At 40.1% G+C, this 27,336-nt stretch overlaps 1 protein-coding gene across 1 annotated transcript in view; it reads left to right on the top strand.

Moving 5' to 3' along the window:
- rapgef6 (Rap guanine nucleotide exchange factor (GEF) 6) overlaps nucleotides 1-27,336 on the top strand; it is a gene marked incomplete at its 5' end in the record, with an annotated part of 156,692 nt that overhangs the window by 92,702 nt on the left and 36,654 nt on the right. The window contains 8 exons of the mRNA XM_079247887.1: nucleotides 10,314-10,445; nucleotides 16,409-16,589; nucleotides 19,708-19,844; nucleotides 21,448-21,606; nucleotides 22,517-22,669; nucleotides 24,050-24,214; nucleotides 26,163-26,270; nucleotides 26,611-26,814. Coding sequence (XP_079104013.1) covers nucleotides 10,314-10,445; nucleotides 16,409-16,589; nucleotides 19,708-19,844; nucleotides 21,448-21,606; nucleotides 22,517-22,669; nucleotides 24,050-24,214; nucleotides 26,163-26,270; nucleotides 26,611-26,814 — 1,239 coding nt within the window. The remainder of the gene's footprint in view (nucleotides 1-10,313; nucleotides 10,446-16,408; nucleotides 16,590-19,707; nucleotides 19,845-21,447; nucleotides 21,607-22,516; nucleotides 22,670-24,049; nucleotides 24,215-26,162; nucleotides 26,271-26,610; nucleotides 26,815-27,336) is intronic.

Below are 27,336 nucleotides of genomic sequence, written 5' to 3'. Positions count from 1 at the left end.
AGTGAGTTGTAAACATAGTGGGGGATGAATGAGAATTTAGCCAATTTAGAGTCGTTACTCACCAAGAAAATCCACATGGATGGCTTTTAGTCAGACGAAGGAAGGCGGGCTGAAGCATTTATATCATTACTTCTGACCCAGATGTTGTTTAATGTCCAATGTCTGAGGGTTTATCTCTGCATTTGGTGGCTGCAGTTAAATGTGCAGGATTTTAGGGTCTCTGTGGGAGTCATCTGATGCAAAATGAGTTCATAAACATCATATATCCTGTCTGCCCGCCCCTGTTTTTCTTTATATATTCTCTTTCTTTTGCTTTTTCTTTGTCTCTATCCAACGTTTAACTACTGGGGCAAAAGTCAGAGACCTTTGGCAGTGCTGCTGCTCTCCTGCATCCAGTCTGTCACAATACTGGCAGAGCGCAGCCTTGAAACTGCCAACTAATGGCCGTTGATCCACTGCAGAGAGTTGCCAGCCAGTGTCTGTCCAGGCCGGGAACTTGCCAGCCAATTATTGTTGAACCTTGTGCTTCACTAACCAGAGCCTGCCAAGTCACAGGTTGAAGTTTCTTCTTCCAACTGAGATAAAAAGAGGGATTATTTGGGGTTCATTTGTTTCCAGGCAAATTTTCTATCTAATTTTTGAAGGGAAAGGAAGGTTTTGTCGCATTTCCAGAATCCTGCTATCAGGGTGTTTTATTCTTTTCCAGAACAATTTTAGCATATGTTGCTTAAAATAAACTTCAACTTCAGTTAAATACACGTAGATCAAAATTTTTCAGTTTTCTTAGTTAGAAATGGCAAAAATTGATTATTTAAATCAATAAAAAGGAAAAAAACTGATATTTTAAGTTTATATTAGGGCAATTAGATATTAGGTAAACATACATTCTGAAATATCTTGTTGATAATTGCAAAGATAATATGCCTTTCAATATAAAACTATAAACCCTAATATATTGTGCAAAACTGAGGTGTCACAACAACAGCTGCATTGAAGGGGAGCTTCCTCAAAGTGGCTTCAGCCCTCATTAATGCATCTGTGGTTATGTTGTGTCAGGTCAAAATGACTTCAAATATTGATAGTGTATTTATATTATGAATGTTTTGCATCGCAGCAACTTTAAACTTCCGTTCTTGAGAAGCATTTCCCTCCGATATTTCCTCTGTCAAAGGAAAAATGCACTTTTCTGAAGCTCTGAAGAGCCAGATGTGGGAACAGACAGAAGCATCACACTGACTTTTGTCTCAAACTGTTTTTTAAACAAACTAAAAGAAGTTTTCCGAGTGTTTTAGCAAAAACAGTTGGCGTTTTTACTCTCGATCTGAATTTGCAGCTCAGCAAAATCGATGAGCGAGAAACGCGAATGTGACACATTTCACTTTGATTTTTGTTAAAGATCCTTTTTGTTACACATTAGATGCAACTTTTGGAAGGAAATCCCTGAGTGGAGATGAAATAGTTCCACTGTGTGTGTTCACTCAGCAAAGTGTGTGCTTGTGAACACACACTCAAAAATAGAGGTACCAGCTTGTACCTAAAAAGGTACAAATGCTTGTTGCTGGGGGTGTACTCTTTTGAGAGACATTTCTGTACCCTTCAGTTCTGGTCTATTTTTGTACCTTATCAAGTTCAACCTCACCTTTTCAAGTTATGTTTTTTATGTTTTCCACAGGATTAGGCCTGGTCCATGCAACTTCGCAATATTATCTTATCTTTAATCTAGAAATAATCTTCAAAAACTCAAAATACTGACCAGCCATACACTTAGTTTGCAGCATCTGACCTTCATTGTCTGGTGTAGTAAATGACTGTTAAGTAGTACTACTGTAATCACTCAACTCTGCTCTAGTTTGTAACATTACAGCCATTAACATTACATTTTTCAATGCTGCAGGTACCCTTATGGTCGAAATGGTACAAATTTGTACTTTATGTCACTTTGAACCCTTTTTCGTACTCTGAAGGTGTGCTTCTGGTCTCTTAAAGACCAGTATTGTACTTTTGAGAGAACATTTCTTTAAAATGTACCTATAGGTACAGAAATGTCCTTATCTTGTACCTCTATTTTTGAGAGTGCAGGAACATGATGTGTGAATTGTGCATACACACACACACACACACACACACACACTCACACACACACACACACACACACACACACACACCATCTTCTCTGCTTGACAGCATTGGAGTCCTGATCTCCTCATGTGGTCCCCAGCTAAATCCAGCAGCACTCCGTCTCCCCTCCCTCCCCTCTCTGTTACATGTCTGTCTTTGCAGTTGTCACCTCCAATTTCAGCTTCAATTCATTACATCTCCCCTTGCTCCAGCTGCTGCACACACACACACACACACACACACACACACACACACACACACACACACACAGTCGCATTGCCAGAGATATGGTCGTCCGAGCTGAGGCAAAATTGGAATCTTAAGAGAATATTGGAGACTTTTTATCTTCATCTGCTGCCTCACTTTTACTTCATCCTCATTCCGCCCCACACTGTCAGTCCTATCTATATTATTATTTTCTGAGCTGTTTCACACACACACACACACACACACACACACACACACGCGCGCACACACTCTGTTCAGTTTTCCTTTCTCTTCCTGTTGCCTCTTTCCCTCCTCTGTTCAAGCCGACTCTTCCTTTGTCTCTGTCGTTCAAATTCACCGCAGGTGACTCTATTTCCTCTCCCTCTCCATCTGTCTCCCTGCACTGTATCTTAATCCAAGCGGCTGTGAACTTACCAGTAATGGAGTGGAGCATGTTCGAGTGCTGAGCCTGCTCAGCGAGCTCACTTTTGCAGAACGGATGCATGCAGCTTTCCTATGCATTGGTTTGCACGAGTTTATCTCTGTACTTGTTGTGGGCTTTGTCTCTTCACAAATGCGTGTGTTAACTTGTGTGTGTGCATGCGTTATCGTCTCAGTATGTGTTTCCTGTCGCTGTCCATGGCTTAGGACGTCGGAGCCAACGGTGACCTGGATTGATCAAAGCTTTCTCTAGGACTACAGTGCTAAATCTGGAGCCTTGTGTATGTGTGATTGTGTGTCCCTTTTCAGACAGAGCCTGTGTTCACAAGTAGGTAGTGCGATGAGACTCCTTGCAGTCATTTTAGTCCTTCTGATTAAAATTAGCATTCTGTTAAAAAGGGAGGGAAAAAAAAAAAGAACAACTCAAAAAGAGACAGAAAGGGGTTAAAGTCAAATTGGAAGGTGACAGAAACGGCACAAAGTAGTGACAGGGGAGCTGTGGAGTGGAGGGAGATAGACAGAGACAGGAGACAGAGTTAATTACCAGAAAGGCGAGATGGGCAGGGAAGAGATAATGCAGAGAAACAGAGCAGAGAAGATCAGAAAACCAGCGGAAATAAGATTCACACACCAAATTAAGCGCTACATCAAAGAGAAGGCTAACTCATTTTGTGCTAGAAAACAGTAGCAGCATTGTTCTCCTGTGCGGAGGTGCACTGCTGCTGTCTGTGATGTGGTTTCTGGGTTAACAACCTGCTGTGAGAGCTAAATCAACACGGCGTCATCTGCAATGACTGACAACAGGCTGCCGCTGAACCGTCTTTAAACGTGTAATTATGCACTAAATCCATGTGGAGGGGAAGCCCAGCGGGGAATTTACCTCTCTCTTAAAAGCAAAGAGAAGAGAATCTGATATATTACTCATCACTTTTATGGGGTTTTATCTTTAAAAAAAAAAAAAAAAAAAAAAAAAAAAAAAGAGCAGCCATTACTGTTTTGAGAAACCAGACATGGTATCTGTGAAGTTGCACTCGCAGTGACATTCAGCTGGGCTGCACTTCTCAGGTCACGTCAAGTCAGTTCATCACTGCTGACATCTACAGGCCAGCCGTGTTAGTGTCAGGTACCCCGGCAGTGACCCGAGTGTTCGTTGCCCTGGCTGTGTTTGCTCCGCCGTTCTTCGAGCTGCTACGTGCAGAAAGCAAGGCTGTGGAAACGAGCTGGCAGCTTGATAGCTGGAGGGGGATTTATGATGCTCCACTCCTGGCTTCGTTCCCCATCTTGATACATTATCATAAAAATGTTATGACACGGGATATTGGTTGAGTGAAGTATGCATTTCGTTGTGTTTTTTTGGTTGCCAGATTCTCATATTCATTGATTTTTTTTTATTTTTTTTATTTTATTTTATTTTTTTAAATGGTGCATCCGTACCTAGAGCTGAAAGCTCTTTCTTCTGTTCTTCTGTCATCTTTTTAATGATAAATACAAATTTTTGCTTTCACCTCTTTTTATTTTAATGCCTTTTACTGTGCATACAAGCATATGCACAGTAAATATTGTGCATATGTGCGTATTGATCCAGCAAAAAAAAAAAAAAAAAAAAAAAAGACTTGTGGAGCAGCTTGATATGGCCATTATGTGTTCTGTTAGTATATTCACCACAGTTGTCTTAAAATATTCATTATGCTTTGTTGTTTATTGTAGCTGCTTTAATTATCATCCTCATCAGGATTCATCAACCGCATCGTATTTTAATCACTGAGGCGATTCATTCATCCTTTTTATTATTCATTGAAATATATTGTAATTCTTTTCCCGTCTGCCTCTCATTTCAGTGCACATGCCTTAGTGTGTGTCTTTATCTGTGCTCCATCTTTGCCCGTATAACCTCTCACTAATCCTCTTTGTAGACAGTAGGCATCTAACTTTGTGCAAGACTTGTTTTGTCTGTTTTGCAGCCATTTAGTGAAATCTCAGGTGTTTCTGACTATTTCATTATTAAATTCTGTGTGTTTATGCGAACAGCACCTCTGTTGTTACAGCAGTCTGAAAACTGTTTGCCAAGCAAGAGCAAAGGCTTATTTTCAGTCTCATCAAATGTAGCATTTATTGCACCGTCCTCCTTTTATTCTCGCTTGTTTCCAGCATTGTTACCCCTTCAAGTTCCTCAAACCACTTTCAGCCTTGCTAGGCAGGCCTGGCGTCACTCATCACATAATGGCTTTAACCTGTTCTGTTTGTATACATTTAGCAACAATGCTGTGAAGATTATCCCAGTTATATAATGCATTTAGGAAAACCACTTTCCACTACATTCAGAGCCCACAGTTGGTTAATTTCATTCTTAAAACTGCTGCAAGTGCAAGTTTTTCTAAATCAGACTAATCGGTCAGGGCAGGTTTTTTTTTTGGTTGCCAGTTCACAGAAAAACACATCTATTCTTTTTGTTATTCTTCTTAATGGACAGAAGGACCTTATTTGAAGGGTAAATAGTGGAGACATACCACCTACATTTACTAGAGGTGTGCATTGGCAAGAATCTGGCAATACAACACGTATCACAATGCGTGTCAACAATATGATATATTCATAGACCGCATATGAAAGATGGACGGAGCCTCCGGCGGTTAAAAGTGAAGCTTATGCAGAAGTGCATAAAACTGCAGTTCCCCCTTCATCCACTAGGGGCTGCAAAACAGAGCAAATCCCCATAGACTCCCATGTTAAAAAGACCTTCACAGCAAAAACAAACATGTTTACAGCCTGGTTCAAAAATCCATTTTAGGTTTATAGGTCAGGTTTACCTTCATGACAACTGTGGGGGGAGTGAAGTTTTTTCTAACTCACCCTTTGAAAAGTAATTTAATCTTGAAGTTCGGCATATTTAGGGGCGTGTCCTTTTGATTGACAGGTACCCGATCTCACACTTCAACTCAGAAGAACGCAGAACAACAGCGGTTTTTAGCAGGTTAGCAACGTGACTTAGCTTTAGCCCACTTACCTCCGTTAGCTGGTTAGCTCCTGTTATCTCCGGGTTAGCTCGGTTAGCTTTTAGCTACAGAAAGCTCAGAGTTCGCTTGATGTCAATCAAAGAGGTGGAGCTGAGAGGGGGGCTCACAGCCCCCCTCTCAGCTCCACCTCTTTGCCCATATTTATATTTTCCGGGCAAGACGACACACATGACGCTGCCAAGATGGCGATGGTAGGAACCCCCCCCACCAAGCTTCAATTCAGCTCTTCAGAAACCTATGGGTGACGTCACGGAGGCTCTGTCCATCTCTTTATATACAGTCTATGGATATATTGCGATATATCGGGATACTATAAGCAATTTAGATATAATATTGGAACACAAAACATAGTGATGTTTCGATATTAATATTTTCCTACACCTCTAACATTTATACATATTAAAAATATTTGGTGTGAATCTAAATCAGCGTTAAGCTCACATCACAAAGAATCATCAGATCCAATGTCATTCTTTTGCCTCATGGTTTATTTCTAAGCAGCCAAGCTTGTTTTAACTTGATATTTACCCACCTCTAAGTCTTGTTCCTCATGAATTTGCTAGATCTTCAGCCACTGGCTCTTACTTCAAGCAAATTTGTGTTAGCCTCTTATTACAACAGATGATAGGTTCGTTACTCTGGAGTAAATCAGACTCTTCAAGTGCCCACAGCAGTGGAAGCCCACTGCTTCTATAATTGTGTCCACTCCTTGACATGATAGAGTTGTACAGGCGAAGGAACCTCGCGCATTTATATTTAATCTCCTAACTCTCATCCTTAATGCATGAGGAAAATGGGAGACCCCTCTCACCCCACCCACACCCCCTGGTTTGGCCTGCTGGGAGAGGAAAAGAGGGGGATTAGAGCAGGATTAAGTCTGTGGTGTGAATTGGAGCCATGAGACCTTCACTTCCCACTTTGCTAGATTCCTGCGTGCCATCCTTCCCATTCTCGTGGACTCGCCACTCTGCCGTCAGCCTCTGTTCTTCCATTTAACTTTGGACAGATTTTTCTTTGCTCTGCAGCCTGTTGGTCAGCAGAGTAGGATGCTCCAGTTGGTCTTGCAGAGTTTTCTTCAGATTTCTTGTGTTGAACCACAAAATTTACCCCCTTTTTTCTCCCCACTTATTTTAAGCATAGCTGGTGGATTAACAGACTAATCTGATAATCAGCCACAACAAAAACATCCAGCATCAGGCTTATCTTGAATTAGCATGACCCAGAGCTTAAACATCACCTGTAAAGTTTCTGATGTGTACCCCTTCTTTCCATCTCAGTCACTTCTTTGGTCATCACCTGAAACGCTTTCCACATGAAGTGGGGGGAAAAAAAAACATATCAATACCTAAATGAGCTTTCATGGACTTTTTCCATTAAAATTTAAATCTTAAGATCTTTTTAAATGACCAATTAGATTCCATGCTGATGCCTGATAATTATGTTATAGTGCCACTAAATGTTTGTCTTGTAATTTAAAGGTTTCCTCTGCTACAACTTATTTCGTTTAAACCTCTGACCAGTTGACCAGATAGAGGGCGAGCAACGTCTTAAATGTTACATTTTCTTTCCTATTAGCATCCTGTTTCAGTGCGTTTTCTGTCTGATATGCTGACTCGATCCAGAGTCCGTCCCGTCCGTGAATTCTTGTGATCATATTAAATGAATGTAGGACGCCTCGCACCTCCTCCATCATACAAAAATCAATACGTGTTTAAGTCAGATGAAATTAGCAATCACTCTCTGTCCTTTCTCCTGCTTTGTTCTGCCACTTCTAATTCACAAACAAACACAGTGAACTTCTAATGAAGGCTGCTGGTCAACAACACGCATCAGGACCAACAGTGGAGGGTTGTGCGTAGGGACTGTTTTGTGTAATTTAATCGATTAAACTCGGCCACGTTAAGAATACGTGTTGTCTGTGGGTCGATTGGTGGAATCGCGCAACACATTACACCGCTGTACTTAATAGGAAATGGATTTTACTCAAATGCTTCTCCGTTCAAGACTTGCACTTCATTTCTGAGTCATTATGTGCATGTAAACGTTCCATCAGCACACTTTAAGGATAAAAAAAATCATGCTGTTTCAGCACTATTACCATTTTAATTGCACTTTTTACATCTTCATATTGTGTACTTGCAGAAATCAATGCAAAATATATATATATTTTTTTATTGGAAATAGATATATTTCTTTTAAAGTGCAACTTTATTTGCAGATTTTACATTAAAATCTTTATGATAACATAACTGATCAAATCTGAACAAGACATTAAACTTCCTAAACTCCCCCCATCGATACTGTATTTTTTCCCCCTGTGGGTTTAAAGATAGAGGGGCTTAAGTGCTGATGAGGATGTACAGTACAACAGGCCTATTAAGGAGAGAGCAATGAGGGGGCCGAACCCCCAGACTCAACTTCGTTAATATTGCATGTTGGCACCATGCTTTGCTCGCAGCCTCAGCCAGCTTCCAAGCCTCACTTTGGCTCGGTGTTGCTGTGCTGTTGCACCGAGGGTTAAAGCGCCTGTTTATGTGCGTGTTTGGGGCGGCCAGCGCCGTCTGGTGTGGTGATGGAGGACATGTGCTGCAGGTTGTCTTGGTGTCGCAGGAGGACGTCTTCCCTGACTTTGCCCAGATCCCAGCTGGTAAGACTTGAGATATGAAGGTTGGGAAGCAGCAGATGATGTGCCAGACGCAGTGGTCCATGGGAATAAAAGTCGCTGTCCCACTTTTTTTAAAATCCTTTTCTCAACATCTTAAATGTGAATTTTTAATGCGTCTGGTCTTTGCTTTGACACAATGCTGTTTCTACAAAGAGCATGATTTTAGATTTGCAGACCTTCTCGACCTTCTAGCATCATATTTGTTTCGTTACAGTTAGATGTTGACCTATTGATCCTGGACATCTTTATCTGTACTGAATGTCTTATGTTTCTACTGATGTTTGTTGCAGAATGTGTTCAGGAATCATTAACATTCGCTTGATGAAAGATGAAAAATGTTCATCTCCATTATTAGGATTAGGAGGAGTTGATTAAGGTTGAACCGTAATCTGCTAATTATAGAAGGATGTTTGTCAGGATGTGTTTTTTTTTTTTTTTTTGTTATCTGTCTGAAAACTGTGGAATAAATGTGTGTTTACAGCAGGAGGGAAAGGACTTGAATGAAAGCGAAACTGGGGTTTATACATCCGTTCATTTCTTTTCTAAAGCGCTTAGTCCAATTAAGGGTCATGGGGAAACTGGAACCTATCCCTGCAATCACTGGGCGAGAGGCAGGGTACATCCTGGACAGGTCGCCAGTCCATCACAGGCGGGGGTTATACATATAGAGAATAATATGAGCCAGTCATTTCCTCTCTGTCTATGGTGCTTAAACATTTGAGCTTGGACTGCTTGTAGGATTTTTTGTTAAAAGCATAGTTATACAAGGTTGAATTGATTAAAGATTAATTATTTGGCAATATCTTGGTAAAAACGTTCACTATTTTTGGCAAAATTAATGAAACTTTAGATTATACTGAGCAAATATACTGCAACGTTCTCCTTTATGACATGTCTAAACTATATTATTTAAATTTGACTTAGTTTGTGTAATAATTCTACATTAAACACCTTTAGTTTTTTGACAAATACGTCTCAGTAGATTTTTTAAAATATTCTTTTCCAATAGGATACAATGTTTGAGAAAAGGGCAGAACTCCTAAGCTTAAATAAACCTTCTTAATAAACATTTGTTCTTGCATGGCTTTAGATTGTCCTAAATGTCCAAAGATGAAGCTGTTTGCAGTGTTTTACTGAACCAACTTAATAATCAGATGTCACATCTGTCAACCATTTGGCTTTATTCTTTTTTTCTGTAATATTTACAGGTTATTATTTCATTAAAACTACAATACTGCAGCACTTAGAAAGCACTGGAGTGCTTCAGTGACATATTCTGAATAAGTCATATTTTGCAGTACTTGTGCATTGTACTGAGAATATAATAACAGAATGAGAAAAAAAGTTGTAATTTTTTTTTTATTCTTCTGATTATTAATTTTTTTAAATTGTCTTCCTATCTGGAAGTAAACAATCTAAAGAGCCATAAACAGATTTATCCAGATTTTTGTTGCTTCTTGGCTTGTTTGCAGATTGAATCAAAATGGCTTTTTGAGTTGAACCTTCGGGAATGTGTCACATGTATGAAGCATGCACGTATAAGCTGTTTGTGTAATAGTGAGGCCAGGATTTACCAGTTCACCGCCTCCTGCCTCCTGCCTCCTGCCTCCCCAGTTTACCACTGGATGATAATTTACAACCGTCGGTAGTATTTTCAGCTCTGACCTCTTCATGTTAATTATCCCAGAGTACAGCATGTCAAACCATGCCAGCTCTGGCTTTCAAGCTGATGAATCCACTGTGTGTGTGCATGTGCCTGTGTGCGTATGTGTGTGTGTCGTACAGTGAATGTGAGAAAGTCTCTGCCTCTTTCGAACTCGCATATTTATCACTTTGATCTTCTTTTCTTCTGCTTCTTGTCTGAACAGCTTCCGGCTGACCTCAATAAGATGCACCTAACAGACCACGCCCACCAGCAGGTGATGCACATGGCTCCCAGCCAATCAGGATGCAGCATTGCAAGCGATTCAGGGAGCAGCAGCCTGTCGGATATTTACCAGGTCGGTACCTTTGTGTTTGTTAAAAATATTTCCCTTTTTTCATTCTGTTGTGTTTATTAAAAAAAAAATAAATAAAAAAATAAAAAAAACCAGAAATCCAAAAATCTTCATCACCCATCACACTCCCTCATCATTGGTGTCACTCTGTTCTTTCATTTTAATTTCATCTTTTTGCACAAGTTTTTTTTGTTTTTTGTTTTTTTTGTTTTGTTTTTTTTAATATCATTTTGCTTCATTTCATTGTCTCATTTGGAAAAAAAAAAAATCTTTTGATGAATAACAAATGATAGTTTTCTCTCCTCTGGTCACCATTAATATATGAATAAGGATAAATAATGAAGCATGCCTAATCTGGTGTGAAACCAACCGTTAGCCATCCATCACTACACGTCACTACATGTAGACTACATGCGGAGTGAGTGGTACTGTGGATGTTCATTTGTTTTAGTTCTGCCTGCTTACCTGTAGCTTATCTGTGAACCCATTCGCCTTCCCTCCATATAATTCCTCTCTTCTCACTAATTATTACACATCAGCTTTGCATCCTGGTGTTTACCCTCCCTCTGAACATCCTGCTGTGGATTAAAGGTCACATGTAGGAAATGAACTTAACCTTTCAAGCTTAATCTTTACCTGTAGTGTAGGTACATGAGCTGTAAAGTAAAGTAAAGAAGTAAGACTGAGCAATGTACCGAATGGTGAGACATCATTCCCTTTGAAGTGCTTGAAATGACCTGTTTAGTTTGTAAGGAAGCAATGAACAATGAAAGATAAAAAATTAAAAAAAAAAAAGAGCAAAATATTACCCAAAAAAAAAAAAAAAATCAACTAAATCAACGATGCAAACAATGCGACGCACCTGGCACACATCGGACTTAGTTAGCAGACTGGTGCAGAGCCTGCCATTAAACGCTGCACCAGTCTGACAATTCCACATTGATCTGATCCAGGTGTGTTGCAGCAGGGAAACTCTGAACATCTGCGGGACTGCGGGCCTCGAGGACCGGAGTCGCACACCCCTGCTCCAGATGATGCATGATGTTTGATTTCAGCCCGCCCATCTGCTCATTAACCTCCATGTAGCCAGAATGTTTCTCCTCCACACAGCTGTCTTTCAGTGCTTGTGGTTATCGGTGAACAAACAAACATAAAGTTAGTCTAAACCAGTGTTTCTCAACTCCGGTCCTCAGGACCCCTGGCCCTGCATGTTTATAGACAACCCTATCTTAACACACCTGAATGAAATAACAGGCTGCAGAAAGTTCAATGATCTGACTCGGGTGCTTTGGAGGAGGAACATATCTAAGGCATGCAGGGCAGGAGGTCCTGAGGGCTGGAATAGAGAAACACTGGTCTAAATATTAAAAGAAGCACTATAGGTGTTTGATACTTTGAGAAGCCAGAAGTAGACCTGAGTCTTTAGGCCGGTGGACGATGTGTATGTTGTCTTTAGAGAGTGCATGTGCCCAGTGATGTGCTGCGCTCATTTAGGCATGTGTACAGAGTTGCGTGTTCGTGTGAAAGCATGGAAAACTTCTTTTTGTCAAAGAAATTATCCTAAAGTACTTTCCTCTAAGTGGAATCTATCAGTGGGTTTTATCTGATTCAGGATGTAAATGTTCCTTTTTAAAACCTGTTTGCACAACCCTGATCGTATTAGTAAAAGAGGTTGTACTTGGTTAAAGTTTTTGTTTTGTTTTCTTTCAAAGCAAAAGTTGTCAAACCTTTTTTTTTTTATCCATCTTGAGCCTTCAGCTGCTGTACTTACGGGTAATGTTGGCTAATGCCAGGCGTATGCTCTTCCAAGCAAACATATCGCCTAACACAAAGCAGTGAAATCTAAAGATGCAGTGGAAACCTTTGCAATTTGAAGCTGGTTTTTCAGGCTTTCATTCGCTCTCCACAATTTACTCTCCTCTTTCGTATCTGCCTCTCCCTCTTTGTGGCATTTCTAAGCGTTCTGCTCTGTGGAGTGAAAGGCTTTTTCTTGATTGCAGGGTGTTTAAATGTCTGCAAATCAATAACTTAGAAAAGAGAGCATCATAAGCTCGTCATCTCATCATTGTAATCCCTCACTTTGTTTAATCTCCACACACTTACACAGAAAGCTGTGATAAATCCTTTCTTTCTGCCGCCACTGTCACTTACACAGCTTTGCAGGAACTCTTATGTTGGTTCTTCCTTTACACGTTAGACAGGCCTCCACTGTATCTGCTTTTAAATCTGTACTGAAGACCCATTTGTTTAAGATGGCTTTCTGCACAATAAGTTGACTTTTTAGATCTGATTTTATTTCAATTGTTTTAATTTGATGGTTTTTATTTTTTGATTGTTTTTACATGTCAGAATTTTTTGTCCATACATTAGTTGTCCTAATGTATATTATGTATTCGGTTTCTTTTTAACCCCCTACAATGTGGCACTTTGGTCAAGATTGTTGTTTTTAAAGTGCCTTATAAATAAAGTTGTATTGTATTGTCCTTTATATGTGTGTGTGTGTGTGTGTGTGTGTGTGTGTGTGTGTGTGTGTGTGTGTGTGTGTGTGTGTGTGTGTGTGTGTGTGTGTGTGTGTGTGGGTGGGTGGGTGGGTGGGTGGGGGGGGGGGTGGGCATAGAAAGGGTTCTTTTTTGACACCAGCCTGTTAGCATTGTTAGCTTCCGTCATGGGAACCAGTGAGGTTAGTTTGCTAATGAGCTTGTTTATGAGGTGATGTGATCTGTGGACACAGCTGGCCACAAAATAATGAGGTTTGCTTTGCAGAGGAATGTAAACAGTTATAGTTTTTCATCCTCCAATGAGGTAAGAAATACAGCAGTACTATGTTTTTATTGCTTTTTTTTTTTTTTTTTGTAAGAAAGATTATGAGAAATGTACCAAGCTGAATTTGATTAAACTGGCTGAGAAAACTTCCATACAGGAGGTGCAGATTGGGACGACTTGGTGAAACAGCAGAAAGTTAGCATCAGTGCATCAATGCCAGTACAAACCGTAGATTTAATTAATCATAAATTATCTTCGGGGATATTTAGTTAAACAAAGCTTTGAACAAAAAGTAATTTAGTGAAACTTAATAAAGAAATTAAAAGAAAAAACTTGAGAAAACTTGAACTCATTTGTCTCCACATTGTATTTGCTACTGCTCTGTTTGGCTTTCCTGGGAGCGACTGCAGATTGATGCAGGTCAGGTTAACCCAGGTCAGACGTTTAACACAGGGATCACATCTGTTCATTCTCAGATTAGGTATTTATCACATAGATCTGATCCCATCAGCTTGTCGCTGACCCAGCTCTGTGTTTGTTTACAGCTGTCTTAAAGAGCTGACCCTCCACTAAGCTGTGGACCTCAGCTGTCACTGTTTTGGTTTTGACTTTCTCACTTTCACACTCTTCGCTGCTCCTCTTATCTGAACACTGATCAACTCGCTTTACAAGGTCTTTTTAACTTGTTAACTTCCTTTCCACCCTTCGTGTACCTCCCTCCTACAGTTTTATCTCTTATTACTTTATTTATCAGGGACGATACAAAGAGACATAGAGGACATTTAGAACAACTAATATTTTGCAGATAGAGTATATAGCTTAAGCTAATTTGCAATTCATGAATTATTGCATAATTCTCTCACAATTGTGACTCCTATTTTCCTACCATGGCTCTAAAAAATGCTAATCTGATGCCCTTTATCACTAAGAAGTGTCCTCCCTTCTCAAAGTTGCTCCGTTTTCAGTGATTTGCAATTAAAAGGGCAAATTCTGTGAAATGGCTGAGGCTCTCATTAGGACAGATATGTCAGAGAAAGTAAGTGAAAAGGAAATGAATGAAATGGGGCACAGTTGCCGTTTTACAAAGATTTTCAAGAAAGATTTTTTCGCCTTCACATTGATGCCTTGATAAATGCAGAAGCTAAATTTCCCTCAGGAATCAATAAAGTCATTGCAAGTCGTTCTTGAATTTATTACGTCAGTCGTTAATCATGGTGCGATGAGAACTTATGCTTAATTTTCTTTAGTATTCTGTCTGGCTTGTCTGCTCACATCTATTAGACCAAACTAATTGCATCCGGTGCGCTGGGAGAAGGAAAGGCCGAGCAGCTGCTCTCTTTCTGTTGTCTTCTAAATAGCTTGTCCGGCCTAATTTATGAAAACAAGAGTAGACCTGTGCCTGAACTTGGGGTGCACTGTGGGCTCAATCACCTTGCCTCAAGAAAAGCCCATAAAATCTTCTGGCTGTCTTCCAAATCTCTGGAGAACCAGAGACCGCAACTGCATCGCTCGTTAAAGAGTCCATCCTTTAGCATTTAGACCAGGACATTACCTCTTTCCCAGCAGCTACAACGGATAATGTATCCCATCTAATTCCTCCCCAGTCTGCTCTGTTACAGCTGCCACAGAGCTGGAACATGTGAGATCGCCAGCCTAGAGTCTGACAGGAAGAGTTACTTTCAACTTTTTGTGATCTTGGCAGTGAAATCATAAAGCAGAAAATTAACGTGGTTGTGTCTTTAAAACAGGAAAGAATAGCAAACATTGTATGTTAATTGTGTTACTATCATTACTATTTTTTTCTTAGACTATATATGTCATTCCATAGATGTGTGTTTTCCATGTGTTGCTGAGTTGGACTATTTTTTATTTTTTTTATTTACTATATTTTAACTTCATCTGGATTTACACAAAGTTAAAGAACGTTTTGAAAGACTTCGGTGAGACCATTGCTATTCATTAGACTCAGAACTTTAGTACAAGGAAAACTTTGCAATAAATAAATGAAGCCTTGACAGATTATCATTACAGACTCTTGTTTAAATTTCCATATTTATGACCAGAAAATGAAGAGCTGTTGCCCTGAAATCTGATTTGCCTGCATGATCGTTGGAAATTTGCTGTTTTGTTTTGTTTTTTTAAACCACTTGAAAAAAAAATTACTTGCAACTTGAGACAAATTTTGGTGAAAGCCTGGTAAATATATATATTATATTGGTTCTCCAGTGGTTTAACTACAGGTCTGAAAATGGTAGAAAATGTGTATGGAAAGGATCTTTGTTCTAAGTTGTTTTCTCTGTGTGTGCATGTTTGTTCTTCTAATCCTTGTGTTTCAGTTTTTGCTCTTTTGTTAGTATAGTTCCTAGTGTTCCTATATTTTGGGTCCTTCCACCTTGTCTCCTACTCCCCCAGTCAATGACAATTACTTTTCACACCACAGTAAGATTGTAGACTCTCTGTAGGAAGTAACCTTGACAGTTGTCATAGTCTCTCCACATAAAGTTTGGCTAAAAAAGTGAAGTGTTTCAGTTCTCATACACTCCTCCGAGCATTTCCTTATGCTAAAAGTAAATTGTAATAGCAGGACAATGATGCTAATTCTTAACTTGTTGTATAAAAACATGTGTTATGAGTGAATTATCTGCCTGAAAAACTATATAAATCAAAACATATAACTGAAACGGAGAGATATGTTTGTAAAAACCAGGCTCAGTTTCCAAGTCTGTTCTGTTAGCTCTCAGGACTATCTGCAAAAGCCAACAGATGGGCTGCAATGCTGGCACCACCACTTGAGAGCTCCTCTTTTCACCTCCAGGTTGATGGTTCAATTCCCAACTGACCTGAAAACTCTTGCGATCCTTTAGATCCAAACACCAACCATCTGTTTCCCTGTACAAAATGAAATGTGGTGAGATGGAAGCTGTTGCAACTTGATTTTAATACGTAGCTGCGTTTTGGAGGCCTCAGCTTGCTGATATTTAAACTTTACTCCCCATGATGTGCGTTCATAAGGGGAAATGTGAAACGAATATATAAAGAAACGGCACACAGACAGAATGTAAAAGATTTGTGGCTGGATATTGAGTTACACGGTTCCAGATCAGTCAGATGTGATTAAATTTAACTTAAATCTCCAAGAAGGGAGTTTGCTTGGGTAAAAATCCCATTCAGTTCTGGCAACAAACCGTCTCTGTGTTTCCTAGGCCACAGAGAGTGATCTGGGGGATGTGGACCTGTCAGGACTCCCAGAAGCAGCGGTGGACAGTGAGGAAGAAGAGGAGGAAGATGAAGACCTGGAGAGAGCTTCTGACACTCTTCTGGGCCGAGACTTGGTTCGAGAGTGTTTGGAAAAAGATCCAGCAGATCGCAATGATGACGACATCGGTAAGTGCAAATGCCTGTAAGGTAACATGTTTTTGTTTTTGCTTTTTTTTTATGCTTCTAGCTGTTTTCCTTAAACTACAAACACACATCAATCCACTTAAATCAGTGGGTGGGAGGTCTTGTATGACCAACAAACGCAAGGCTTTCATAGTAAGTTGTTTTTTTTTTTGTTAAATTTTGTTATCTTTTCTGTTTTTTAATTGGCAAGTTAGTTTAGCTGCTGCATGGCAAGCGGCTGGCTTTCCATTTAAAATGTTTCCATGGCTACACCGAGTTACAGATACACCACACAGCAAACAATAACTATGAAGAGATGTTTGTAAATATTGTACAACTTTAAAGTCAGTAACAGCGGCTGCTAAATGATAACAGCCAATTACAGCTGGGGTCACATCGGCTACCGTGGTCCTAACGGATGGACCGCTATTGGGCTAGAGACTGGGGTGCAGGGTACTTCACAGGTCACCACTGGGCATGCTCACAGTAACTATTAATTTAAATTGGCAATTTTTTGATCGTGGGAGGTCGAAGTACCCAGAGAGAACCCACACATGTACTCTTTAAAACTTTAAACTAAAATGCCAGCACCTGTAACAGGTGACCTCTTGTAATATGTGGTGCTGATGGGGTGTCTGATTTGTCCTTTTTGATAGAAGGCCATAAAACCGGCTCATGCAAATGTAAAAATTGAAATTTGTCCACAAAAGACTCTTTTCAACAGTCTCTTTAAGTATCTTTAACTCAAGAAAGACTTGTACTGCATTATTTAGATTTGGCAGTAGCGCAGGTCAACCATAAGGCCCTTCGAAGTGTGAGACCTTGTGGGAACAGTTCTGGTTGGTAAACCTAACATTCACATAAAGTTGCTTGAACCGAAAGGAAAATGGGTCTTGTCACGTTGCTTTTACTCTCTGGCTGACTTGAGATGTCTCTTGCTATTTTTGTGCCATCAGTCATTCAGAAAGCACACGCAGGGGAGATACTAGCTCCCTCTCATAACACCTCCCCCCACAAACAACGGTGCCCTTCCAAAGTCTATTTTTTAACTCAGCAATCAGAGAGACAACCTCATTAGTAGGACCCGATGGGGTCCTGGAGGAGAAGGTGACCACATCAGAGGGCTGGGGGGAGTTGTAAAGGCCTGACCTGCTGTGCGCCTGCCGGGCGGATGAACTTCTCATGGCTTTCACCATTCCAGTCCCCACCATTTGACTGGAAATGCATAATGTAGAGGAGCTGAGAGGAAAACATGACTGAGTCAAGTTGGCTCGTTCAAATCCTTCATTATGGTTTCCACTCACGATAATAAACATTTACCAAATTGAATGTAACCTTAATGATGCAGTGTTTTTCTTATCGGACAAAGATGACCAAACTCACAGGGTTGGGAGAAGGTGGAGAGGCAGAGAATGGCAGCAGCAGGCTTAGTAAAAGGAAGTAACTGAGGCCGGCGGCGGCGGCGGCGCAGTGAGCAGATTGGAGCGAGGTCACTGTGTTCTCCGCTTCAGCAGAGAGGAGGATTAGTTGGAAAAGAACAAGTTGTACAAGTTTCTCAGCAGTAACATTTTAATTAAGATGCTTTGTCTCTTAGTCATTTGTTTGATGGATTTTGAGAAAAATGAAGACGCCGTCTGTCCTTTGTCTCTGGTTAATAACCAAAAACTTTCATCCAGACATGTCCAAGTGGTTGGAAACAGAGAAGAGAGAAATGGATTTTTTTTAGACTGAATTTTCTTAGATGTCTGTCAGCAGTAAGAGTCAAGAGGCAAAAACTTATAATCTTGTTTGTAACAAAAACCATAATTCCTGGCAGCTGTGAACTCTACACACCAGTATGATGTTGGTTTGTGAGGTGCATGAAGTGAATATGAAGTCAACATGAAGGTGGGAAAATAGAATCGAAAATCGAATATCAGGATTTTTTGCTTCACAATTTTAAAATAGATTTTTTAAATAAAAAATAAAGAAAAAAATTTGAATAAATAATAAATAATCCATTATAAATTTTTTGTCATTTTATTGTTTTTATTGATTTTTTAAGTTGTCTTATTGGGCATTATAGCAGCAGAATGGTGGTCTGGCTACTGTGTTGTATTTTCCTCATTTAAATCAAGGAAACTTTTTTTATTTTAGTCTACAAAAATAAGCAATATCAGGCAATCATGAGATTCATAATTTAAATCGAATTGGCACCTAAAAAATCAAAATCGAATCGAATCGGGACGAAAATGTATGGTCATATCCTTAGGAAACATTGTAACCACAAGTAGTTCATTTTTTGTTGCCTTTTTACACTGGACAGAAAAAGTCAACCGCTAATGTTTAGTTTTTTGGTGTAACACAAATGTTTTTAGTTGGCAGAAAGTTCCAGTTTGACTGACAGCACTACCAGAAGATATTATGCAGTTCTCCCTGTGATTTGCATTGATGGAAGCACAACACCTGGGTGTGCACACGTTTTTAATAAAGGTGTTGTATTTTGGGCTGCCAGGCGGAGCAGAGCTTACTTCTTTTTATTAGAAAAATACATCGACTGACCACAAAATCAATATCATATGGATGCTCTGAAACTGACAGCAACAGCTTATGGACAAAAAGAGGCTGGTTGATTTTTTACCATTTTTTTCTATCATTCCTACAGTGGGGTCTGATACAGTTTAAATACAGTTTAATTTAAGATAATAAAAGTCATAAACAATGATCAGAAATAGCTGTCCTGCACATTTAGTTTCTGCCATCCCCTCATTCTGTCCTTGTGAGAGGCCTGCCCTTTGGGATTAAACGGTAGCTGCCGGGCAGGTTGTGTTAACAGTGTAATTGCTGAGGGTAAACGTGCCACTACAGGTAATGAGGGGGGTTCCTGTCAGTTTCTTCAAACTCATATATGTGCACGTGAAAACATCTGAATATACAACATTTGATGGGAATTTCTTCAAATGATGTTTACTTGCAAAAAGACTAAGCTCTTTGATGGTTGTTTGTGGAAAACTGAGTCATGTTGCCTCCAGTCTGCATCAATAAGCTCTTCTTTTCTGATTCAGTCTTTTTTTTTTTTTTGTTCTTGTTTTATTTTCTTTCATCTCTCTGTATCTTTTTTTTCTTTTGTCGGGCCAAACAGAGCAATTGCTGGAGTTCATGCACCAGCTACCGGCCTTTGCCAACATGACGATGTCCGTGCGGAGGGAATTGTGCAGCGTTATGATGTTTGAGGTGGTGGAGCAGGCTGGTACTGTCATCCTGCATGACAAACAAGAGGTATGAATGAATGCTGAAACACAAATACGGTCTATTGCATTTGGAATTTGATCTTTTTTATTTGTGAAGAATAACTAATTGGATACGAAACAATGTGCAAAGAAAACAAAGGATGTACAAGTTTAATATTGTGTAAACATGCCAATGCTTTTTCTCATATTCACCATCCTCCAGTCTATCCAAAGCGGATTTACAGAGGCTATTGTGTGCAGAGCCACTACACTGAGTGATCCTTGTCAATTGCTGGGGCTACACAGCAAATAATTAAGTTACATGCTTTAGAAACGGGAACTTGACTCCATAGACTAGCATTAGAACCAGTACAGCGATAAATGACAACAAGCTGACCGTCCCTAAACCCACAAGGACGGGAATACAGATCAGTAGCAGGAAACCACAAACTCAGACAGAAAAATGTACATGAATAAGCGATCTGCACCACATGTGTGTGCGCGCCACCATTCTATATGAGTCAAGTCGATTGATGGGCAGTTCTCCTCCATTCCAGTGCTTCTCTGCAGACTCATGTTGAATGATAAAGAGAATGGCTTGGCTCCTCTCTGAAGTCAAAATGACTTGACGGAGTTGGTGTGAGAGGGGAAGGAAAACAAGAAGTCTAAAGTGGGTTAATGGAATAGAAAAGAACATGGTGGGGTTTGCTGAAGAGGACTGAAAGGAAAGATAACAGATCAGGGTGTCAATAGTCGGATCATTATAATCAATGTAAACAGATGGAATAGAATTTATGGTTCTTGCTTGTGTACGTCAGTGTTTCTCAATTCCCTGTCCTGCATGTTTTATAGGCAACCCTGCCTTAACACACCTGAATAAAATAAAGGCCTGCAAAGAACTTGATCAGGAAGTCCAACAATCTGACTTAGGCGCGTTGGAGGAGGAATGTGTCTAAAACATGCAGGACAGGGGGGTCTAAAAACTGGAATTAAGAAATACTGGTTTGTGCACATCAGCAAGCTACTCTACATAAATGAAGAAGTAAACTAGGGGGGAACGATATAAACTGTATTTATTTATTACATTTCCTTGACTTACCTGTTACCAATTCATCCCTGCCGAGGAGCGAGGAGAGCCACTGGTGGAATGAGAAAGACTGAATCTGATTGGAGGAGAAAGTAAAAAGCCCTGAGAGGAGAATGGGAGTTTTGCTAGGTGAGAAGGAGCGAGAGAATGAAAAGGCAATGAGGAGGAAATAGCAGTTATCACTGCAGGGGGAACCGAGGGGCCTTTCACTCGCTGTCCATCTTCTCACAGCCACGATGAATGGCTTCTTGTATTTTTATCTAGAAAAAAAAATCCGCCATTAGAGACACAAAGCCTGTTTGATTATGCCAACGCGTCACACCTTGCACAGGATGCACACGATGTGCAACATGTCAGCTAGTATTATAATCTTTAAACAGTACTATATATCTTAAAACGACTTAAGACAATTGGTAACGATGATGCATCAGTAATGATTCCGCTGTATGCAGTCATGCTAACTAAATTGTGCAGATTTAAAAGTACAAAACATTGCATCCACAGTGACACACTCAGATGAACACACAAGTTTCACATCTCTTTGTCTCTGTCTGTCTGTCTGCAGCTGGACCACTGGTATGTGATCCTGAATGGAGCGGTTGAGATTAGTTACCCAGAAGGCAGAGTAGAGACTCTTTGTATGGGCAACAGTTTTGGCATCTCCCCCTCACTGGACAAACAGTACATGAGTGGGGAAGTTCGCACCAAGGGAGACGACTGTCAGGTAAAGAGAAGCGATAAATGCAAAGAAAACACTCATTGTGCTGCTCTCTGCACGGGCACTTACATCTGCAGCATGTCTATGACAAAAGGACTACGTGACAACCTTTGCTATGAAAGACTGAAGACATTTGAAACAAAAATAAACTCCTGCTGTTTTTATAGTTGCAGCAAATGGTGCGTCTCATTTTTTAGTCTTGCTGTGCTAAACCTCATTATGCAAAATCCATGTCACGGTGCAAAGATGTCAGAGCTGATTGTTTTCATTTCTTCTTTTTGTACATAAAGTTGAGGTTTGCAGCGTTACTTTTCAGTGATTTTCCCTTTAGACTACATGTTTGTTTTTGAAAGGACAAAAATAATAATCACAAGCTCAGTTATGCTTTTTGAAGAGTGTGTTTCTCTACTTACAGAAAAGTAGCTCTTATATTAACAGATATAAAAAAGGGAAAAAAAAACCCAAAAGCTTAGCATTTCACTGCATTCCTTATGTCCACACTGCCCAGTTCCTCCACTATGCGTCACTTCTTTGCTCAAGATAGCAGGAAGTTGCAGAGGTAGGGTTTTAAAGAGGCAAATGCAGAAACAAATTATTGAGACACAAGACTCTCAACAAGTCAGTCATGTTTCTGTGCGGTCTGTTCAGAGCGGTTTTTATTGCGGATGCCTTCGCATAATGGCTCGCTGAGATGACTTTGGACCATAACTTTCTCTAAATTCACTTTATTTAATCCGTTTTAGTTCAGCAAGAAGGCGTTTGACCTTACTTTCTTCATCAGTCCATCTGTCCCATGCCTCTCGCTGCACACACTTATGCTTCCTCCGTGCTTTTGTTTGAGTACCCGACCGTGGTGCAGAGCAATCTTGTGCTCTACTACAAGTTCACTCGCTGTCCCCATGTCATCCTCGACCAGTTCGTCTGCATCGCCCAGGAGGACTACTGGCGCATCCTCAACCATGTGGAGAAGAACACTCATAAGGTGGAGGAGGAGGGCGAGATTGTGATGGTGAAGGAACACCGTGAACTTGACCGCAGTGGGACTCGCAAGGGGCACATTGTCATAAAGGTTAGTGGGCTTTGTTTTTGTTTTTTTCTTTTAGATTTTCTTTTTTTTGGTTTGTTTTTCTTTTAGATTTTCTTTTTGTTTTGTTTGTTTTTCTTTTAGATTTTGTTTTTGTTTTTTTTTTTGGTTTTTCTTTTTTTCTTTTAGATTTTTTGTTGTGTTGTTTTTCTTTTAATTTTCTTTTTTTGTTGTTGTTTTTATTCTTTTAAAGTTTTTTTTCTTTCTTTTTTCTTTTTTTTTAGGATACATCCTTTATAGTCCAAGATGTGTTTAGTGTGGATACAAAATTGGAATTAATTGTGGGTGGTAAATGCTGGATTGAAGATGCTCAGGAGTTAAATCCAAGGGCATGTTAGTGATTTTTCTAATCAGAAATACCATTAAGCTTCTTTAAGATGACCAGACAAGAAAAATATCCCAAGAGTTAAGCCAATGAGGACACTTTTGGTTAGCCTTTCAGAAACTCCAGCTTATGGCCTTTGTATACGTATACTTTGTATATCGTGCCTCAGATTGATTGACCACTTCAACCGTTCCCTAACATAAAGCTTCTTGCAAAAAAAAAAAAAAAACAAAAAAAAAAAACCTCAGTACAGCTCGATGCTTCACGTTGATCGTTACTAGCCACTGCTAGCACTATTAGTGTTTGCCGGAGCATTTTCTTGTACGCTACATTGCAGCCCCTTCCAGAGCCTTTTGATCCTTTCCCTGAAGCTCCAGAGGCAGCAAAGTATCGATCGGATAATGGGCCTGAATGATTCTCTGGCCCGCCGCTCAGAGGAAAGCTGCTGGCTTCTAAAACACATTCAGTGGAGACTAGTCAATTTGCAAGTGTTAGCATTTCCGTTTCTCTTTTCTGACTTTGTTCTTTTTGTATCAGACAAAAGTGGATGCTTGTGTAGTTTCTGTTCCCCATCAAATGAATCGTTTCCCCCAGAAACCTCTGCTGTGGTGACATTAGCGAAGTTGCTGAAACAGGAAGACAGTAGAGTTCATGCATAGTGAGTCTTTTGTTTCTGAAAACAAAGGACCAATATCTCCTAAGAACAGGAATTTGCTGCCAAATGTTTATTGTATGTTAGTGTTATAGAAAGAAATAGTTTGTGTGTGGACGTGTTTTAACTCATTTTATCGAGGGGTGACTGACAACTCGGTTCAGTTATTGGATCTTTATAGCATCCCTGTCTCAGTTTTATGATTAATGTTGACATAACAGATTCACAGAGACTGCACAATCTCTCTGGAGTGATTGCCTTTTTGTGTTTGTATGTGTGTGGCTGTGTTGGATTTCCGACAACCTCTATGTTTTCCTGCTTTGTGTGTGTGTGTGTGTGTGTGTGTGTGTGTTTGTAAACTCATATGTGTGCTTTTTGTTCACCAAAGGGAACCCCAGAGCGTCTGATCATGCACCTGGTGGAGGAGCCATCGGTGGTGGACCCCACCTACATTGAGGACTTCCTGCTGACCTACAGGACCTTTCTGTCAAATCCAATGGAGGTTGGCAACAAACTGCTGGAGTGGTTCCAGATAGACAGCTATCGGGACACGGTCAGTGGAGTGTGTGGATTCACCGGACATATATGTCTATCAGGATGTTTTAGCCAGTCTTTTCCGTCTTGTACATACTGAAACATTTGATTCAGGGCGCAAAGAAGGGTTTCAATAGCTCAGGATATTCTTATGTTTATGAGTAAGTAAAAAGTACTGGTAAAGTTTTTTTTACGAAGTTCATTTTTATATGATGAAGCTCTAAAAGGATTTGGATTAAAGGAGTTAAAACAGTTTCATACGTACATTATTTTTAGGCGTTAGCTCCCCTATAAGCTCCTGTTTTGCATTCATGTATGTCGATGGAAATTCATGTGTTGTGCTGCTCACATGCTGATCAATACAAGTTCAGCAAGCTCAGCTCTCCTTGAGCCAAGTAGCGATTTGTTCATGCCTGAACCTCCCCGTGTTCATAACTGCTCTAAGCTAAGATTAGTCTTGTACTGTCAATAGTCTTTATGTTGTTGTCATTCAGGCTGATAATCTGCAGCTCCCCGTTAAACGGATCTAATCATGTACAAAGAGAAAGTAATGGAGGAGAAAAAAATGTGAAGAAAAAAAGTATACTTGTGGAAAATGTTGATTGATGTATTGACGTTGGACTGTTTGTAAATGTTTGGCTAATGTTTCCTCCCATCAGTGTAAATGTACAGAAATCATTGTTTCCTATTTTCCTTGGATTTTGTTTTGCTTCTCATTCAGGGGTGTCCGAAGTCGGTCCTCGAAGGCCGCTGTCCTGCAGGTTTTCAATGTATCCCTCACCCAACGCACCTGGCTCCCATTAAAGCAGTGATCCTCACTGTTAATTCAACAAGAGCCGCATTCAATGTACTATGACAAGACAAGAGCCACTTTAAAAAAACAAAACAAAAAGAAACGTTCCCATGCTACGTATCCTGCTACGTTGCCAAATCAGTAGCATTCAGCTTTTTAGCAAGGAACCGTTATCCTAAATATTGCACAGATTAACGGCATCCTTATGCAATGGTATATAGTGTAAAATACAATAATGCCTCCAGAATGTGGGTGTTTCTCTTTTAATATATATACGGAGCTACCGACAGAGCAGCTCTTTGGAAGGAATTCTGTGTAGCTGAAATTAGCTAAAACTGGCAACTCTGACAGGGTCAGTTAGGGCCGTTAGGACAACAAAGTTTTTGCAAGCAGCCTGCAGCTCTTGTTTGTTGAGAGAACTGCACCGTTGAGGATCATTATGACTTGTTTAGACAGCATTTTCAGAAAGCCAGCGGCTGCTTCACGAGCCGCAGGTCAAGAGCCGCATGCGGCTCGCGAGCCGTGCAATGAGGAACGCTGCACTAAAGGGATCCAACAGCCGATGAACTTCTGCACAATGACTGATTAGTTTGAATCAGGTGTGTTGGAGCAGGGATACATGGAAAACCTGCAGGATTGTGGCCCTTGTGGAGTCGGGAACCCTTATTATTATTTTTGACGTAAAATTGATAAATCAGCTATCAGTGGTGAGATTGTTTCTGTGCAGCTGTGTTTATCGGATGGCCTTTATTTGCTTAGTTATTTGATTATATAAATACTTTTTTTTTTTCTTGCAAAATGAAGACAAAAGATTTATAACAGGTAGAGTGAAAAGAAAAGCTAATCTTTGGGGCTCAATTCGGCAGTTGTTGAAAAACATCACTTTTCATTGGTTGAAAAATTAGAAATCCAACAATGTTTAAACAGTTACTACACTTTTGTTACTCTCTGACAAACATTTAACATCCTTATATTTTAATCTACTTCAAGTAGCTCCCAAACGTAACGCTCTGCAGTTAAAGGCCTGTAACTTAGCAGCATGCTGAAAGGTTTATTCAGGTTTACGGGAGCTCGAGCAAAAATAGCATCAAATCTTTAAGGAAATGGAAAATTGTTACAGGAACTCTGACTGTGGTGTCTGACCGCTGAACAAAGCTGCTGTTGTGCTTCGCAGGTAACACGAATAGTGCTGCTGTGGGTCAACAACCACTTCAACGACTTTGAGGGGGATCCTGCCATGACACACTTCCTGGAAGATTTTGAGAAGCATTTAGAAACCTCAGTAAGGCCAAACAATGATCCTTAACTTTAAAGGTTTAATTCTGTTCATTGGGTTTTCTTCTGTACTGCTTGGCCATCATTTAAGACCCAGACTCATGTCATCCTGTTTGACTGTAAAATCTCTCTGTTAATAACCTAAGTTGTCATAGCTTAGGCAAACCTTCACAACTCCCAGAAAAATTCAAAGATTTGTCATCATATTTACAATAATTTGAGTGGAAATGCATCAAGACATCTTAATATGAAGAGTTTTATCTGAAGAAGCACCTTAGATTTTAGGAGACTGAAGCAAATTTTAATTCAGATATTGCAGCAGTAATGTTTTGTCTGCTGCTCGTCAGAAAATGAAGGGCCATTTGAGGCTGCTGAACATTGCTTGTGCAGCCAAAGCGAAGTGGAGACAGATCACTCTGCAGAAAGCATCCAGGGAGTCGCCGCTCTACTTCAGCGTGCAGGGAGGCAGCGAGAGAGGATTTGGCATTTTTGTTGAACTGGTGGAAGAAGGAAGCAAAGCTGCAGAGGCGGGACTCAAGCGGGGAGATCAGGTGAGGACATTAACGTGGAAAAAAATGGTTATTTTCCTCTTTTTTTAAAATTATTTTTTAAGTCCTGCTGAACTGCTGCTCCAGGAAGTAGTCTGCTTGCATGCATCCCAATGAAACAGTCATAGCAGAAACCTGCAGGACTTTGCATCCAGCTGCTCTTTTTCATAATGCCATAAGTTGATGGAGTAAAATATTAAATTTGAATATCATACATACTTGTTTCTTATCAATGGGACAAAAGTCACAGAAAAGAGCAGAAACCCACTTATTTCAGAGACTTTGTATTGTTCCAACCAGCAGCCACCTTTTGTTTAAAGTGTCATCAAAGCACTGTACCTGGGTTTTAATCACAACCTGTGGCCCTTTGCTGCATGTGAGTCCTCTTTCTGCCCACCCTCTGCTTGTCTTCTATTGAACAAAGACCACTAGAGCAAATACAGTCCTTACAAAAAAAGAAGAAGCTTGTTCTCCAGAGAGGAGTGCAGATGCGTCTGCTCTAATCTGTCCACTGGCTTCAAGGTC

This window comes from Telmatherina bonti (assembly GCF_933228915.1).
Source record: "Telmatherina bonti genome assembly, chromosome: 10".
In the NCBI taxonomy this organism is placed as follows: domain Eukaryota; kingdom Metazoa; phylum Chordata; class Actinopteri; order Atheriniformes; family Telmatherinidae; genus Telmatherina; species Telmatherina bonti.
Note: the sequence above shows the minus strand (reverse complement) of the source record. Positions and strands in the feature narration are given on the sequence as shown.